This window comes from Colletotrichum godetiae, assembly GCF_030913485.1.
Source record: "Colletotrichum godetiae strain CBS 193.32 chromosome Unknown BDP55scaffold_2, whole genome shotgun sequence".
In the NCBI taxonomy this organism is placed as follows: Eukaryota; Fungi; Ascomycota; class Sordariomycetes; order Glomerellales; family Glomerellaceae; genus Colletotrichum; species Colletotrichum godetiae.
In genome coordinates, this window is record NW_026851250.1 from 184,500 (window position 1) to 201,172 (window position 16,673).

At 54.0% G+C, this 16,673-nt stretch overlaps 6 protein-coding genes across 6 annotated transcripts; 3 read left to right on the forward strand and 3 right to left on the reverse strand.

Annotated features, from left to right (window-relative positions):
* Positions 1-439: 439 nt before the first annotated feature.
* BDP55DRAFT_689378 (major facilitator superfamily transporter) lies at positions 440-2,438 on the forward strand (the record flags this gene model as incomplete). The annotated part of the gene is made up of 2 exons (XM_060576731.1): positions 440-757; positions 903-2,438. 2 exons carry the CDS (start codon positions 440-442, stop codon positions 2,436-2,438), a joined length of 1,854 nt encoding a protein of 617 aa, XP_060435999.1.
* Positions 2,439-3,342: 904 nt separating this feature from the next.
* Positions 3,343-4,241, forward strand: BDP55DRAFT_722810 (uncharacterized protein; the record flags this gene model as incomplete). The annotated part of the gene is made up of 2 exons (XM_060578652.1): positions 3,343-3,542; positions 3,605-4,241. 2 exons carry the CDS (start codon positions 3,343-3,345, stop codon positions 4,239-4,241), a joined length of 837 nt encoding a protein of 278 aa, XP_060436000.1.
* A 1,617-nt stretch (positions 4,242-5,858) lies between these two features.
* BDP55DRAFT_722811 (uncharacterized protein) lies at positions 5,859-7,979 on the forward strand (the record flags this gene model as incomplete). The annotated part of the gene is made up of 1 exon (XM_060578653.1): positions 5,859-7,979. The coding sequence occupies one exon, from the start codon at positions 5,859-5,861 to the stop codon at positions 7,977-7,979; it is 2,121 nt and encodes a 706-aa protein (XP_060436001.1).
* A 365-nt stretch (positions 7,980-8,344) lies between these two features.
* On the reverse strand, positions 8,345-11,651 carry BDP55DRAFT_122703 (peptidase). The gene is made up of 2 exons (XM_060565460.1): positions 9,758-11,651; positions 8,345-9,699 (listed from the first exon to the last, which is right to left on the reverse strand). The coding sequence occupies exons 1-2, from the start codon at positions 11,319-11,321 to the stop codon at positions 8,441-8,443; spliced, it is 2,823 nt and encodes a 940-aa protein (XP_060436002.1). The 5' UTR covers positions 11,322-11,651; the 3' UTR covers positions 8,345-8,440.
* A 354-nt stretch (positions 11,652-12,005) lies between these two features.
* BDP55DRAFT_642201 (seryl-tRNA synthetase) lies at positions 12,006-14,276 on the reverse strand. The gene is made up of 11 exons (XM_060573441.1): positions 14,169-14,276; positions 13,940-14,104; positions 13,421-13,838; positions 13,217-13,348; positions 13,004-13,159; positions 12,780-12,929; positions 12,698-12,724; positions 12,560-12,645; positions 12,449-12,507; positions 12,333-12,377; positions 12,006-12,265 (listed from the first exon to the last, which is right to left on the reverse strand). Exons 2-11 carry the CDS (start codon positions 14,058-14,060, stop codon positions 12,089-12,091), a joined length of 1,371 nt encoding a protein of 456 aa, XP_060436003.1. The 5' UTR covers positions 14,061-14,104; positions 14,169-14,276; the 3' UTR covers positions 12,006-12,088.
* Positions 14,263-16,634, reverse strand: BDP55DRAFT_642204 (histone H1-binding protein). The gene is made up of 4 exons (XM_060573442.1): positions 15,738-16,634; positions 15,381-15,613; positions 14,979-15,327; positions 14,263-14,928 (listed from the first exon to the last, which is right to left on the reverse strand). The coding sequence occupies exons 1-4, from the start codon at positions 16,383-16,385 to the stop codon at positions 14,623-14,625; spliced, it is 1,536 nt and encodes a 511-aa protein (XP_060436004.1). The 5' UTR covers positions 16,386-16,634; the 3' UTR covers positions 14,263-14,622.
* Positions 16,635-16,673: the final 39 nt, after the last annotated feature.

Here is a 16,673-nt window from a genome sequence, read left to right on the forward strand (position 1 = left end):
GTAGCGGCTGACTCTTGTTACATGCTTGCCCTGGTGAGGATAAGTGGCGGCAACTTGTTTCCGTTTCGTTTTTCTGCGCTCGCCTGCTGCCGCACGGCTCGATCCCGTCCCGACTTGAGCGGAGTTTTCCCGACGTTCATTTTGATCTTTTGTACACTGGGCCCAGCCTTTCCCAACTTCATCCCTTGAACAACACCGTTCTTGTCAGCATTCCTCCACTCATCTTTGGCCGGATGGGTTGTGTGTTTAGCTTTTCTCTTGGTGTGTCTTGCAAGCATCCAAAAACGTGTTGAAGATTGGGTTTCCGTCACTACATCTCTGGCGTATACACACGCTCACTTGTAACTGGCCAAACGAGATACGCCCGTATTTGTGATCTCATCGGTCAACGGCGGAGTGTAACCCAAGACCATCAAATCGGCACCGGGGCCCCCACACAATGCCGCCGCGGCGCACGGAGGACGAGCTGGTGCTCCAGCACCATGACGAGGACGCCGACACCGAAAGAGGGGAGTACTCAGACTCCGACGATGATGCGGACGAGGACACGCCCATGATGTTGGGCCAAACCGAAGGCGCGGTCGAGGCTGCCGATGCGCCGCTCTCGAATGCGACCCCCAAGCTTCCGCCGTTACCTCTCGTCAAGAAGCCTGAGAAGCCACCACCCGTGGCTTGGCGCGATCTGCCAAAGAAGCAGCAGTTGTTTGTGATTACGATGACGAGGTTAAGTGAGCCTCTTGTTCAGACTTCTCTCCAGGTATGTGTTACTCTACCTTCAGTAAACTCGTTCCAGCGCAAAAGTTCGGAACATATCAAATCCATAGTATTCACACGCACATTTCCTTGTAAAATAGAGCCATGTCTCTTGAGAGTTACTTCCCATCCGCTAACACAGCCTCCAGTCCTACATGTTCTACCAACTCAAATGGTTCGACCCCACGCTGCCAGACTCGGTGATCTCAAGCCAGGCCGGCATCCTCCACGCCTCCTTCACAGCAGCACAATTCATCACAGCCATGATCTGGGGCCGCCTAGCCGACTCGAAGCGCTTCGGCCGCAAGACGGTCCTCATGATTGGTCTCCTCGGCACCTGCTTCTCCTGCATCGGCTTCGGCTTCTCCCAGTCCTTTGCGCAAGCGTTGTTTTTTCGGTGTATCGGCGGCGCAACGAACGGCAACGTCGGCGTCTTGCGGACAATGATTAGCGAAATCGTCCGTGAGAAAAAGTTCCAGGCCCGCGCTTTCATCCTGCTGCCTATGACCTTCAACATTGGCGTCATCATCGGGCCCATTTTGGGAGGTATCCTCTCCGACCCGGCGGGAAGCTACCCTTCGCTCTTTGGCGATGTTGCATTCTTCCGGAAGTACCCCTACGCGACGCCGAACCTGCTCAGCGCAATCTTCCTCTCCTGCGCTGCCCTATCCGTCTGGCTCTGCCTCGAAGAGACGCACGACGCCCTCCGCGAAGAGGGCCCAGACCTCGGATCCCGCGTGGGCGCAAGCATCGCCTCCCTCGTCCGGCGCCTCATCGCCCGTCGGAGGGGCAAAAAAACCATCGGCAACGACGCCGGCGAAGCGGCCTACACGCCCCTGCACTCCAGCTCCGCAAGCACGACAGACGTCGACGTCGAACTCTCCCCCGAATCCGCGCCACCAAAACAAAAACCCCGGCCCCGCTACCGCCACCGCCTCCCCTTCCGCCGCATCTTCACCCGCAACGTCCTCATGACCTTCTCCGCCCACTTCTTCCTCGCCTTCCACGTCGGCACCTTCAACGCCCTCTGGTTCGTCTTCCTCTCGACCCCGACCTCCGCCGCGCCGCCCCATCTCCCCTTCCGCTTCTCCGGCGGCCTCGGCATGCCTCCGCAGTCCGTCGGCATGGCCATGGCCATTTTGGGTGTCATCGGCATCAGCCTCCAGCTCCTCGTGTATCCGCGCCTGTCAGCGCACCTAGGCACCGTCAAGGCGTGGCGTCTCTTCCTCTACTTTTTCCCGGTGACGTATTTCCTGGTGCCGTACCTCGCCGTCGTGCCCACCACCGACGCCGCGCCGCCGCCGGGGCCGAAGGGCGGGCCCGCGATTTGGTTTGCCATTGTCGGGGTGTTGCTTTTCCAGGTGCTGGGACGGACGTTTGCGCTGCCGGGGCAGACGATTTTGATCAATAACTGTACGCCGCATCCGTCTGTGCTGGGGACGATTCATGGGCTCGGTCAGAGTGTTAGTAGCGCGGCGAGGACGATTGGGCCCGTGTTGTGCGGGTGGCTTTATGGACGGGGGCTCGAGGGCGGGGTTGTTGGTGCTGTGTGGTGGGGGTTGGCGGGCGTTGCGGTCTTGGGGGTGATGGCGAGCTGGGCTGTTTGGGAGGGGGATGGGCATGAGGTTTGGATTGATGGGGATGAGGTTGCTGCTGAGGAGGAAGAGGAGGAGCGGAGCCGGTGATGATGGGTTTGTGGTAGACGGAGTGGGAGTTTGTAAATTTGAACGCATGTGTTTCTCTAAATACACATTAATACAGCCTCCAGGATAGAATACAATAATTCGCGGATTTATCCATCTCATACTAGCCTGCGATTCGATTATCATGGAGTCAGATACCAACTCATTCGCCTATAGACTTAAGATAACGGTCCTCTGGTTCTGTGTAGACCTCTCTGCTTCGGAGCTCGTAGTACCATTCTTTGATCATCAAGCTGCTAAATTCTCATCACCAACACACGTTCGATATCAGAGAAGCAAGTAAGGGGGGGGGAGGCTCCGACATGAGTCTCAACAGAACCGTGGTTCACGCGCCCCAGGCTTAAAACCATATTTTCTGTTCCTCTTCTTTTGCTTACGCTTCTCAGCATGAGAGACTCCAGGCTTCAGCTGCCACCATTAGAATCCCCTGCGGGAATGCCAGAGGATTTTCAAGCATCATATTTGAGTGGCGTACATTATTGGAGCCTGCTATTGTCAGCCCAGAGGAGAGGATTTCTGGCAGTGTCGTGCCACCAACGTGCTCCTTCACCTGCTATTTTGAGACCTAAATCCTGTGCGTAGTATTGGATCTTGATTGATTATGGAGGGCGGCTACGGCTTACAAGTGGAGGTTGTCGACATGTTTGCAGGCTTATGTGCTTGACGTGCAGCAGGATATTGGTTTCGCCAGCCTTATCTCGCCAGCCTGATCTGACATACCTTTAATCCTCTTTCGACCCTCCCAAGAGGACACATTCAAATATGTACTTCGCGTGTCCCTCGCGCGACTTCTAACTCCCTTGCCCTTTCTTACCTCGACTTTTTCGTTTGTTCGCTATCGACTTTTGTTTCCACTTCAGTGGCGTACACCATTTGTCTTCTCACGATGCGCCTCGCCACAATAATCTTTCTGTGTCTCTGGTCTTGCATATGCAATTCAAGCGTCTTCCGCAGACCACCAGGCGCCGGCCCCACAGGAGACTTCCGGGACAACCCAACTTATGTCATAGGAGAGATCCTCGACCTCCAATGGGATTCCGACGATAATTCGGCCGTTGATTTGACCATAATCCAAGTATCCGAAGAGTCAGAACCAGCTTCTGCCACGTTGTTTTGTTAGTCCCCCCATCAACTTACTTACTGTTGAGTATACTTGACATTCCACGGACGACTTACCTCTTCCCTCGGGCCGATCTAGCGAACCAGCAAAGAACGACATACAACTGGCAAATCAGATTCGACGGCTTTCCATCCAGCCATGACCCGAATCTGAGCGACATCTACTTCTTCCGACTCCTGCCGGCCGGGGTGGGTGGTGCCGGCTCCACGTCCCACTACTTCAACATCACGAGTAACGCCGCGTCGTCGGTACCGTCTTCGTCGTCAACATCCGTTTCGGCCACTACGGTTACATCTACCACTACAAACACCCCGAAATCAGGCGATGGCGGGCTAGCAGGAGGGGCGGTAGCCGGTATCGCTATCGGAGTTATGATCGGGACGCTCGCAGTTGTTGGCGTAGTCTTCATCTTGGTTCGGAGGCGCTGGAAGAAAACGAAGAGGGGGAGACAGATCATGGCTGGGCCCACGGCTGCTGGCGGCACGGAGGAGGTTCACTTCTACAAGCGAGACATGCCTGCACCGTCACGTGAGGTGTATGGTGAGAGTCGTCGCTTCGAAGCGGAAGGTTCAGGACCCAGCGACATGAGGTTTGAAATGTCAGGTGATGTTGTTGAACGGAGAGAAAACATGGGCCTAGGACAAGGCAGTGGGCACCACTACTAGCGATCATTGCATCCCGAGACGGGAGCGTGATGTTAGCGGTCTTTCAGTCCTCGAAATGGGGCATAAGGGACGATGGGTGCCATGGTATCTTGATCGACCGCGCGAACAGCAGAGAGACTCGAATAGTACGTATAGATTTCGGTTGGTGCCACGCCGATTCTCCGAGTTTATTTTTCCCTGATGACAAGAACCGGACGTTGAAACATCACATGGCAAACATCATTGCCAATGGGCTTTTTCTCGAATTCAGTCTCTGGAGCACAAGGCAGACTTCTCAACTCAGCAATGCAGTGTCTCTAAACTTCGCATCTCCCAATCTGCATCATTGGGCAGATTCCAGGTTTTACATTCGCACTAGTATTCTGAGGCTTTGTGTGTTGCGTTTGATTGGTGTCGTGTGCTGCAATTTCTTTTCAGCTTCACTCCAAACCGCTCAGGACGGCACAACTTCATGCCGAGCCTTCTGCGGCTGAATATGGCGGTCACACATCCGAGACTTTTGGTCTTCTTAGCGTAACGGTGCCAGATTGCCAAGAATATCAAAATGCCCACGATGCCCTCTTATACCTGTTCTTTGAATGTCGAACATGCCATAGTTTCCAAGTCGTGATATCGAGCAAGGAGACCAATATGGACCCCAATAGACAGCTATACTTTCCACCACCACCAGGTCAGTCTGGAAATCCGCCGCCGCCTATTCCACCTCGACCAGAAACAACAGCGACGGCGGTTTCTTCTTCCCATGGCTATCCACAAGGACCATTCCAGCATTCTCCAACTGCACAAAGTCCTCACTATGGCGGGCACCATTCTCAACAAATGTATCCGCCCACTTACGGAGCTCCTTCTTATCATCAAAGTCCTCCCAACAGCCACAATTACTATCCTCCAGGTTCCGCAAGACGACCTGAGCCAACTCCTCACAACTCCTTTTCAAACGGCCAACCTCCCTCCTCCAAGCCATACTGTCCCTCGGCGACGTATACACCCTCCAGCCACGGACCACCTTCAACCCAGAGCCCTAGTCTATCAGGCGCTATACAACAGGCGACTTCGTTGTTTTCAGATGGCGAAAAGGTTGTCAAGTCATACCATGGACTCAAAAGCAAAGCTAGAGCCAAAGTCACCCAATTCGTCTCCCAGGCGGTGACGCCTTCACAGCCGAGTTATAGCCCTCAAGCCCAGTACGCTCAGAACCACAACCCACCATCCAATCCTTCGCCATATTTTCCTTCTTTTATTCATTCACCTGGTGTTCAGTATCAACAATATCCGCCACCTTCTCATCATCGCGAGGGTCCGAAAGAGACTCTGCCAACTCAACCAGCACAGCCCCTCTACTATCACCCGGTCACACCTCAGGCACAACCCTCCCCTGTGTCATCTTCTGGTCCAGTTGTGGTACCGTACCAACGAGACCAGAATAGCGAGCAGACTCAACAATATTCCACTCCACACTATCACGCCCCAGCATCACCAAATGGCCCGGAAAAAAACTCATCTGGCAAACCGTCATACAACGCTCCTTCTCATGGAAGCTGCAGTCTCAATGCTGCCATTCTGCAACACGCTGCATGTGCAGCTTTGCCAGTAACTCTCAGACCGCCAGTGATAACAATGCAGCAACTTCCCGAGCATCAGCAACATACCCAATATGCCCAGGAAGTAGCTCCTCGCCCCCTGCAAGCCACACCACAATCGGGAAGACCTACAGCAAGTTCCATTTATCCTTCGGCCTCAGTAGTAGAAGTCAATGTTGCTGACTACCCACCGCCCCAAACCCCAATTTCCGATAAAGCCGTTTCTGTTTCTCACGAGGAGGTGCCAGCAACTAGTGCAGTCGATCAGGTTTCCAACTTACTGGGCAATGTGACCATTCGCGAGGCCACTTCGTCACAGAACACTCCTCCGGGGGCTGACAATGTCGACTTCCCCGACTACAAAAGAGCCATTCCCCGCATCACAGAAGATGGCAAACCCAACACGATCGCTTGGGAGTGCCCGGCAGACCGAGAGGTTGAGTATGAAACGGACTGGTATCATATACCAGACATCCCAAACTTCCTCGTCTGCACACACTGCCACGAGAGATGCCTTGCGCAAACTCCCCTGGAAGACTCTTTTAAACGCACTCGGGAACCAAATGGACGTTGTCGGTTCAATGCTCCCCGCATCACCAGACTCCTTCTACCGGAGTGTCTCAGGCGCAAAGAAATTGCTCCTCTGCGAGAGTTCATGACAGCTCGATTCGATGTCCAGGACTGCAAGGGCCCCTCGGGCGCCGATGGATCAGCGGGAATCAAATGGTTCAAACCACTTGACGACAGACTAGACGGCTTCGTATCTTGCGATGCCTGCTATCAAGATGTCGTGCTGGCAACATCGTTCCGTGACAAATTTGTTCCGCATGACTCACCTCAAGCGTCTGACGACATCTGGGCCTGCGACATATGCCTCCCCTTCATAAATCGATCGATAGTCAAGCTTTCAAAGAGAGGGCTAGATGGCTGGAATGAATGGGCACCAATAGCAGCAAAGCACATCGCTCTTCCTGAATGCGACAAGGGGCCTGTATCACCCTCCTCGAGGCGCTGGATGCAACTGCGCGGCCAGCGATACCCAGATTTCAAGATTTGTGAAAAATGCTACGAAAAACACGTGGCCCTGACCACACTAGACAAGGAGTTTGAATCTGTTCCACATGTGCCAAGTCACACGGGGTTAGACTGGATGGACGCCGCTCTGGGTTACACAACGACAGAGCCGACCCCCATTACATGCAGCATGAACGGCTTGCCTACTGAGGTCGCCCTCATAGCTGCCAATGACTTTCAGGACATCAACGTTCTCCACCAAGCTCTAGAGGTTATCATCTCGTGCCCGCCGTGTACTGACCGGGGCATCATCAACGGCACATGGTACACCTTGACTGACGGCGACTGCGACGGCTACAGGATATGCGCTCCATGCCACGCCGCTTTCATTGCTCCGTTCGGGCTGGATCGATTCTACGAGCAGTCCAGGAGTGAAGAAGTAGGCGAGACCTACGTCTGCAGCTTCGAGCGTTCCGCCCCGCGATGGCTGGAACACATGAACCTCAACGCGGAAGCCGTCGAAACCGGCGTGTGGTCCCGCTACTCCGTCTTCGCCCGCAAGTTCGCCGGCGTCCCGCACTGCGCTAGAGAAAACCTCGTCGACAACCGCCGCTGGTACGGCTGGGATGACTGCACAATCTGCCCAGAGTGCTACATCACCTTCTGCGCGGCGAGCTCGCCCCCTTCTCCCAGAATCACCATGGGATTCAACAACGACCTCGTCGTCGAGAAGAGGATGTGCTGCCTGTACTCCCCGCGCATGCGGCAAAAGTGGATCGAGGCGTGCGAGACGGGCAATGCAGAGGCGCTGATCGAGTTTTCAAGGGTGCGGCACGGGGTTTGGGTGCAGACTATACTGCAAGTCAAGGCGCTTCGCCAGATGCAGGACATGCAGTTTGCTAATGCCATGCATGCGGGATACATGAGTGTCACCTACCAGGGGATCGAAAGCTTCAAAGTCGTGGCTGGCACGACGGATGGGTACGAGTATGGGAATAGTCAGCTTGGATGGCATGCGACGCAGGAGGGCGTGACGAGCGCTGCTTTTTCGAATCAGATGCGGGCTGGTATGGCTCAATCTACTAGTTCGGGTACTTGGAACACGATATGGCAGTTGTTGGTGCAATGGTCCGAGTATGAGTAGGGTGGGCAGGTCATGGCAAGCTGAGATCGCGTTTCTGGCTGACTTCTCTATCCGAGTTTCATCGTAAGCCTCCTTACTTTGGCATGAACTTCACCAAAGTATTCCTTCTGGTCATTTGCATCTCCGTCGACGATTCATGTTAGCTAGCTTCTCACTACGAATGATGTGGCCAGATCTGTCTGATGTTCTTCATCATCTGCATCCTCGAGACTAAAAAATATCTGGGCAAAACATCCACAATAGAATCGAGTTGCGGCAACCAAGCCTAAATTCAAGCCTTGAGGATAGTGGACGGACCTGGCGAGCTCCTAGTATCCTGCATGTACGTAGGACTCAGTTGAGTCCTGATTGAATTGACACATGCGTATCTTACGTGAAACGACATCTTATTGAAAGCTTGGCTTACATTAACTAATGTATTTCTACATTTAGTTGCGCATCCATTTCGTAGATCCCAAGTTCTACGATGGAACAGTCGGCTCAAAAACGTCCTCCAAAACATCAACAACACCACTCATCCAGCTATCCCACGACGCAGGATCCTCCTCATCCTTGTAAAACTTGAGCCATCTTAGTAAAATACGATAAGACCCTTTCTTCAACCCCAATCCCCTCGTAGCGGTAACATCAAGAATGCTATACGACCATCCAGCCTGATAACTCGTCTGCGGTAGCCACCCGTTCTGAATCATATTCGAACCGAGTATAGGCACGCCAGCAATCGTACCATTCTCCGTCATCGACGTCTCGGTAAGATTATCAAACTTCACGCTGGGATCGAAGCCGTACCACGTCGGCGTGAAGTTTGTGCTCGCGCGCACGATATCGAAGCGGAACTTGCGCATCGGCTGAAGCGAGGTGAAGAGCGCGACAGGGTAGTCCGGGTACTGGAACGAAAAGGAGCGGTAGTTGCCAATATCGGCCTTGTCGCCGTTGGCAAAGATTTGCGGGGCGGAGAGGGGGTCGCGCGTCGGTGTCAGGGCGTTGAGGCGCTGCTCTGCGGTGATGTTTTTTAGGCCGACGATGGGCGTGCTGCTGTAGTTGTAGGCTGGGCCCATGTACGGGATCGTGAAGGTCTCGTTGGCAGAAGAGGAGATACCGATGAAGCCGGAGAAGAGGGGGACGAGGCTGGCGTCTGGCGATGATGGGGTTGTGATGGAGAACGAGACGTTGGCGGAGCCGCCGGCTGGGACGGTGACCTGGCTTCCTACTGTGAAGTCGATTTTGGCTGAGAATAATTGGGGGATGTAGCCGACTTGCGCGGTACGGCCCGGACCGTCTGAGAAGGGCGCTGTTCCAGCCGCAGGTATGTTTGACAAGCTGTATGTCACGTCGGTATCTGACGGGTTGTCAATGGTCAAAGTAGCCTCCTCGACATCAACCAGTTTGAATTCCCCTGGAGATACCACTGTTCCCGGAAACACGGCTTTGTGAGCCTGAACCAGTCCTGCTCCCTGTTGAACCGTAGGCGCCATCAGATCATAGTCTGCCATATTGATTTGCGCAGCGGTGGTTTGCATCAGCTCAAAGATCTCTTCAACAGACAAGTCGGGATTCTGTGACTTGATCAGAGCATATACACCCGATATGTAAGGCGTCGCCATGGACGTGCCGCTGATGATGCCAAAACCGCCGCTATTCTCTATGAGCGGAAAAGTGGCCAGGATCATTCCGCCGGGGGCAGCTATCTCGGGCTTGAACGCGAAGTCGGCGTTGGGACCTGTGTGACTGTTAGCCAGCACACCAAGAAGGGAGACTTTGGAAATAGGAGAACTTACCGATGCTGCTAAAGTTGTTTGGTGACCCGCCGCTGATTTGATCCACTAGAAGAGGCGTCTGGGACTCAACAAGCAATTTGTACTGTCCGCTACTCTTGGCCGCGTTCGAAAGTATCTCGTCAATCACGCTGCCCATAGGATAGATATATCCATCTGCAGTAAGAGACGGCGTTGGCACGGCGTGGCCTTTGATGAAAACATCATCGATGGTGGGCTCCGGGTATGTAATGACACGAGTGAAGTTGGCCGCAGAGGCATACGTCTGAACCTGCGTCGGCGAACACGAAGGCCCTCTCTTGACGGCGACAATGTACTCGGAAATCGGCCCCTGGAGACTACCGGCTGACGGATAGTCGGAAGCCGAACAGCCAAACGTGTAAGTGGATGTGTTTCTCCCGGCCCACGCAACAGGATACTCTCCCTCCGGGAAGGGATGCAACGCTCCGTAACGGAACTCAGCACCATTGGAGTCACGGATCGGGTACGTTGGAAACTTTGCGTTCTCAACCGACGCAACACCAAGCGCGTCATCCGCCCCGCCCGGCAAATTGATGGAGAACATGCCTTGTGTGCCAGAGTTACCAGCAGCAGCAACGACAGCTACGCCTTTTGCTCTCAGAGCGGTGACCGCAGAGGGGAGAATCGACCCAGGATAACCCGACCAGGTCCCAAACTCCCCAATCGAAATACTCACAACATGGGCACCCTCCTCAACAGCTCTCTGCATAGCCGCAACAATAGCGTCATCCGACGCACTCCCGTCACACCCAAAAACGCGGTACATGCCCAGCGTCGCCCTAGGAGCAACGCCAACGAGACCAGGAAACATGGAGGCGTTGGAGGGGACCTCCATACCGATAATGCCTGCCACATGGGTGCCGTGGAAGCTGTCAAAACAGCCTGGCCGCGGGTCCGGGCCCGGGTTCGGGGTAGAGTTGCCGAACCCGTAGTCATCGCCGACGAAGTCGTAGCCGAACTCGACCTTGCAGCCTTTTCCGAAGCATCCTCCCAGGGCGGGATGCAGATAGTCGATCCCCGTGTCGATGACGGCGACGCGTACGCCCTCGCCGAGCACGCCCTTTGCGTGAACGCGGTCGACGCCTGTCATGGCGTGTGGGCTATTCCAGTCAACATCCGCCCTCCGAGACAGCGAGGATCTGTATTGGTCTCTACCGCTGTCATAGTTGCGTGTGACGTGCTCGCTAGTCTTGCTGCTGGGGGGAGACCTCTTCACGTTGCTGCTCGGGCGATGGGGGTGCGCCACGCTCTGGACGGGAATAACATTCTCGACACCCAGCAGAGCTCGCAACTTTTCACTGTCCGAATCGCTGTCTAGAGAGACTGATACGCCGTAAAATACGCTTTTGTCAGTGTACTCGTATCGCACACGCAGCGGGATAGACGCTTCGGCTGCCTTGCTGGCGAGATCATGTGGACTGATGCTGAGTCCTGCTGTCGAGTCCTTGGACAACTCGACAAAGTACGTCTTGGGCACTGCTTGGGAGGTAGTTACAGCAAAATAACAAGCCACTGCCGCGGCGAAGTGGGCGACGAGACGCATCATCAACTAGACGCTGAGTCGGCTTCTCCACGAATAGACAGTCTAAGAAAGACTCTGAAGCGCAACTTGCCCCGACTAGTATCCATTATGCGACTATGCTGTGATTTTAAGAGTTCAAAGTCCGATTGGCATGGGCATCCGTCAATACGACACCGAGATAGCCGGTTGTGGGCCACCACGGAAGGGTGGGGTTTTCTCGTATTTGGCAGATCCTAATTCCCTGGCCCAATCGACTTCCTATTTCCAGGCCGGGGATAGAATTAAGGAGAGCCCGCTTGTGGATCAAGACGAACTTGCGGGAGCTAAAGCCAGTGAGGTTGTAGTCAAAGTTGTAGCGCAATATAGTGCTGGGTTAGAGGAACAAATGGAGAAGGTAACATGTCGCCAGCAGCGGATATAGGTTTCCGGTGTTAACTTGATGAGAAATTCCCTTTTCGACTTACCTATGCATAAGCCAACAAGCCAACTGCTTTAATACAGGCAAAGGCATGCTAGCTCGCACAACTTCTCAACGCGACAGTAAGGGTATCGCAAGACGCGATACGCTCAAAATCGTCACCGGTTCACGAATTCATTGTAAAGCAGGTTTATTTGTCTGGGTGTATCTTCAAAGTTTCGTCTCACTGCTCCATCCCCTAACCGCCCGCCGTTGAGATCTCTCTGGCAATCACATCGATCACACTCTGAACATGAGTTCATCACCAGACACTTGGTGTCATTCCTCTTCATTCTCCACCATCTCCCTCCTCGATCACACGAAGTGGCATGATCTATTTCTTCTTCTGGCCGGCAACGACGGTGATTTCCTTGGGAAGCTCGGCGACGTAGGGCAGGAATTCGGGCTGGCCGGGAATGTACTTGCGCAGCACCTCGGGGACCTTGAACCCGTCGGGCGTCTGGTAGTTCTCCATGATGCAGCAGAGGGTTCGCTCGGTAGCGCAAAGGGTCTTATTTTTGGTCAGTCTTAGCGACACATTCGTAGAATTCGAAGAAGAATCAGAGGGGATGACTTACAGCGTTGAGAGCGTGGACGTACTCCTTGCGGCCACCACCGGGGGCCTTTGTGGGGCAAACATGTCAGCAAATCTTGGATTTAAGAAAACCAGTATAGCTTCTTGGATGGGACTCACCTCCTTGGCCTTCTTGACACCGTAACGAACCTCGAGCTCGCGGGTCTGATAGTCCGTGCCTGTCAAAGTCAATATTGCTAATCCGTCTCATGAACATTAACTTGATCTTACAGTTGGAGCAAGACACAAGCTCCTTGTACTCCTGCTGGAAGGGGAACCAAGCCTCCAAATCATACTTCTTAGCGGCGGCGTTGTTCCTTCATCTGTTAGTCATTCCTCTATAATACTCAATCTCCAAAGTTCGCTTACAGAGCACCGGAGACGATGGAAACAACCCTATGATTGGCAGTTAGCTTTCTTGTTCCACAACTTGGGCTTGAAGATAGCCTACCGGTAGGGAAGACCCAAGCTCTTGTAGAAATCCTCAGAAGCAGCAATCATCTCGTCAAAGTGCTTCCAGCTATCCTCGGGCTTGCAGAAGACAAACTGCTCAATCTTTTCGAACTGGTGCACGCGGAAAAGACCCCAGGCCTCCTTACCGCTATTAGAATTTTCCATGTCAGTCAAAGTCTCTAGAAGGGAACCACATCGCCGCTAGACAGAGTTCAAACATACTGCTTGCCGGCCTCCTTGCGGAAACATGTGCTGTAACCGGCGTACTTGATGGGCAGCTGGCCACCCTGAATCCACTCCTCGCTGTGAAGTGCGGAGAGAGGCTGCTCGCTGGTGGCAATGAGGTACTTCTCCTCGCCATCACCCGTGACCTTGTACCTGGAGAGTCTGTCAGAATGCTGGAGGGTCGCTCTCGGGTAATAGGGCCGGCCTTACAGCTCCTCGTCGAATTGCTCAAGCTGGGCAGTCTTGGCCATCTGGTTGCGGTTCATGAAGAAGGGAGGCTGGTTGGGCGTGTATCCCCTGTTGAAGAGGAACTCGAGACCGTAGTTGATGAGCGCTTGGTTCCTGTTCGTCAAAGTCAATTCTCCCGTTATTACCACAAGCTTATTCTCTCTTCTCTCCTATTCCAGGACGTACAGGAACAGTCCGTATCCGGTCAAGCAGTAACCTCTGTGACCGACGAGCTTAATAGCACGCTCGGAGTCGTAGCCCGCGAGTCTGGTAACAATCTGGTGGTGGCTAAGCGTCTGCTCAGTCTTGGCACCGAGTCCGGCCTCGGGCTTCCATTCGCGCTCCGTGACGTTGTTGTCCTCGTTGTCGCTGATAGGGACGGACTCGTGAACGTAGTTTCCGATGCTCTTGGCCTTGGCGTTGAGAGTGACGAGCTTCGCTGTCGCCTCATCCTCCTTGTCCTTCTTCTGCTTCTGCAGATCCTCCTTCTTCTTGAGCAGGTCGTCGGCGTTCTCCTTGTTCTTCTTCTTCATGCCAATCTCCTTCTGTACGGCGTTGATCTCGCTTCCGATCTGCGTCGCAGAGTATTGGGTCTTGCGGTGGTCTGTTCGGCTCCGGAGAGGTTCGTGTTAGCCCACATTGTTCTTCCGCCAATGTGCATCCAGCTATGGACTTGGAGGCCAAAGTAGCTTTGAGGACTCGTACCATCCCACAGGGCGATAACCTCGTCGACGACCTCGACGGGTGCATGGCGACGACGCTGGGAGTCGCGGATCTTCTCTGGGTCACCACCGCGCTCCTTGATGAAATCTTGAAGGTCGAGCATGATTGTAGCTTTGGTGGGGTAGAGAGGGAGATTGACGGGGCGGACTACAGGAAAATATGCTTGTTAAAAGGAAATCCACACACAACTTTCCACATGAGCACAACTTACATGTTCCTTGGGACTGCGGATGGATTGCAGCTGCGTCGGGGTGACTGTCTCGAGGTGACTCAGGAGCGACTTTGTAGGGTGGTAAATTGTCGTTGCTGGATGGTGGTGGGGTTCTTTGGCGGGGGCGGGGCTGAGGCGGTCAAACGCAAGGGGTCTTTCGCGCCTGCTCCATCTGTACCTCGACTTACGCGCCCATGCGACACAATCAATCACTCAATTTACAGCCACCGGGGGAGGACGAGATGCGTCAGAAGCAACCCATGGTAAGTGCAGTTGCGACCCAGTCATATTGCATACCGTCGTGAAGCTCAAGTGTTCTCCTCTGCCGTCCAGAGTGCTAGCTATTGTACAGTTCTGCCATGAATACCCTTGAGAAACGAACCCCCAAACCCTGTTATTCCCCGCCCTCGAGATCATTCTCGCCAATGTCCAATGTTACATGATCGCTAGGCACTCAGGCCTGAGTGACTTCCTCGACCTTGGTCTTTTTCGATGAGTCATCTGCCTCCGCAGGCTCTTCGGCCTTGCGCTTCGTGCCATTGGACTCTGCGCCATTTGCCTGAGTCTCCTCAGGCTTGGGCTCCTCCTTGGCCTTCTTTCGTACGAGGCCGGTGAGGTCAGTAGCCGTCTTCTTAGCCTCCTCGACGCGAGCTTGCGTCTGAGCAGCAGATTCGCCAAGAGCTGCTCCAAGGATACCGCCCAAGCCGTCACCACCAAGAGCGGCGTTGACATCAATTGGCGGCTTGCGAAGTTCCACAAGCTGCACACGGTTAGTAAAGATACCATCGAAGACGGAGCATGAGTACTCACGCGTTGCTCCATATCCGTGATCATGTCCTTGACATCGGTGATCGTGGCTCTGGTGACTTCGTTGTCTTCCGGAGATGCCATGGTCGCAAGTTCTACTTCCTTATTCTGAAGTTTGAGCTTGGTGCTGTTGATGGCTGCTTCCAGCTCATTGGCGGCCTCCTCGCGAAGCTTCTCGTCAAAAGGCTTGCTCTCTCCTTGCTCACCCTCCTCCTGGGTGGTTGTGACGGAGGAAAACTCGAGCGCCAACGAAAGCTTGAAGTGCGCCTCAGCGATAACTTCCGAATCCTCGCTGTACAGCTCCTTCTTGTACTTCAATGACTTGCGCGAGTCCTCAATGGCGTCGGGGTATCTACATCTCAGTTAGGGCTGAAGTCTTCGTGTAGGGTACCTTAGTGCGCTTACCTCTCATTCTCTAGGGAAATCTCGGCGAGAAGATCATGGGTATCCGCAAGGCGCTCCTTGACATGCTTGATGCTGAGCTTCTCCCCGTCGACTTGCTCTTGTGCTTTGCCATTGGGCTCCACCTTCTCCAACTCTTCTAGCTGTCTGCTGTAGAGGATACGAGCCATATCGAGCACACCGAACGCCACAGCGAGATCGTCGTCTTCTTCCTCTTCTTCGTCATCACCCTCGGCCTGGGCAAAAAGTTAGCTTCAGTTCAAAATCGTTGTCAGATTTGGATTACAAGTCTTCAAACTGCTCAGTGACAGAAGCCAAGACTCGTTCAGCCAGAGACCAAAGGAACAGAATCTAACCAACCTCTTCCTCATCCGATTCGTCGTCGAAGTTTTCGTCGCCAGTGAACTGGAACAAGGGCTTCTTCTCCTCGGCAGTTTCCTCGGGTTTGGCTCCGCTCGCTTCACTTGCAACAATTGCAACACCCTCTTCAGTTATCCTCTGCGCCTCGGTTTCGGCTGGCGCATCGGTCGATGTGGGCTCGGCAGCAGTCTTCTTCGGGGCTCTGGACTTGGGTTTCGCCGCCTTCTTCTCACCGGCAGCCTTGCCTCCTAGGACGTCGCTCTTGCTCTGGCCGACCTTGAATACACTGCGACCGTAGAGGAAGAGAATCTCAGCGTTCGCGGGTTGCATTTCGCCATTGATTTCATCTTGCAGCTCCGCAGCCTTGGTAAAGCAGTCGGTAGCTTCCTCGTACTGCTTCTTTGCGTAAAGAGCAGTTCCCTTGGCAGTCAGGTCGGCGAGAGTGACCTTCTTAGAATTGACGTCTTCCTCAGACTCTTCTCCGACCGTGGCTGGCGTGTCTTGTTGTGTCGGCGCGAGCGCATCCTGCTTGATCTCTGGGTTTGCGACAGCCTCCACAGCTGCCACAGCTGGGGCCTCGACGACGGGGACCACTGCGACAGGGACCTCGGCGGCGATCGTAGGTTGTTCGGATGCGTCAGCCATCATGGGGGTTTAATCGGGGTTGCTTGATGATAATTGGAAGGATGGAAAAGCACGAAGTTTTGTGGACGATGGGAAACGGGATGAACGAGGTAAGAAAGGCAATTGAGGAAAGAGAATTGGCAGCCTTTGTCAGTCTGTGGTGTGACGCGCGAGCTCCGGGGAAGGCGCGTTGATTGGGGAACGAAGCTGCAGGGATAGCTTCCGTTCAGCACGTAAAACGAGTTCAGCCCCAATCAAAATCGCGGGTGCGTGGTAAGCTTGATCACTGTGATTAGCACTGTACGTTGCATT

Bases quoted from the DNA above. Each gene is read 5' to 3' on its own strand.
- BDP55DRAFT_122703 (XM_060565460.1), bottom strand. From the start codon at position 11,321: ATGATGCGTCTCGTCGCCCACTTCGCCGCGGCAGTGGCTTGTTATTTT. The intron at 9,700-9,757 runs GTAAGTTCTCCT...ACAGTCACACAG, and splicing joins AAACAACTTTAGCAGCATCG to GTCCCAACGCCGACTTCGCG.
- BDP55DRAFT_642201 (XM_060573441.1), bottom strand. From the start codon at position 14,060: ATGCTCGACCTTCAAGATTTCATCAAGGAGCGCGGTGGTGACCCAGAG. The intron at 12,930-13,003 runs GTATGTTTGAAC...AAATTCTAATAG, and splicing joins CGCAAGGAGGCCGGCAAGCA to CGGTAAGGAGGCCTGGGGTC. The intron at 12,508-12,559 runs GTAAGATCAAGT...TGACTTTGACAG, and splicing joins GCTTGTGTCTTGCTCCAACT to GCACGGACTATCAGACCCGC.
- BDP55DRAFT_642204 (XM_060573442.1), bottom strand. From the start codon at position 16,385: ATGATGGCTGACGCATCCGAACAACCTACGATCGCCGCCGAGGTCCCT. The intron at 15,328-15,380 runs GTAAGCGCACTA...ACTGAGATGTAG, and splicing joins ATTTCCCTAGAGAATGAGAG to ATACCCCGACGCCATTGAGG. The intron at 14,929-14,978 runs GTGAGTACTCAT...AACCGTGTGCAG, and splicing joins TCACGGATATGGAGCAACGC to CTTGTGGAACTTCGCAAGCC.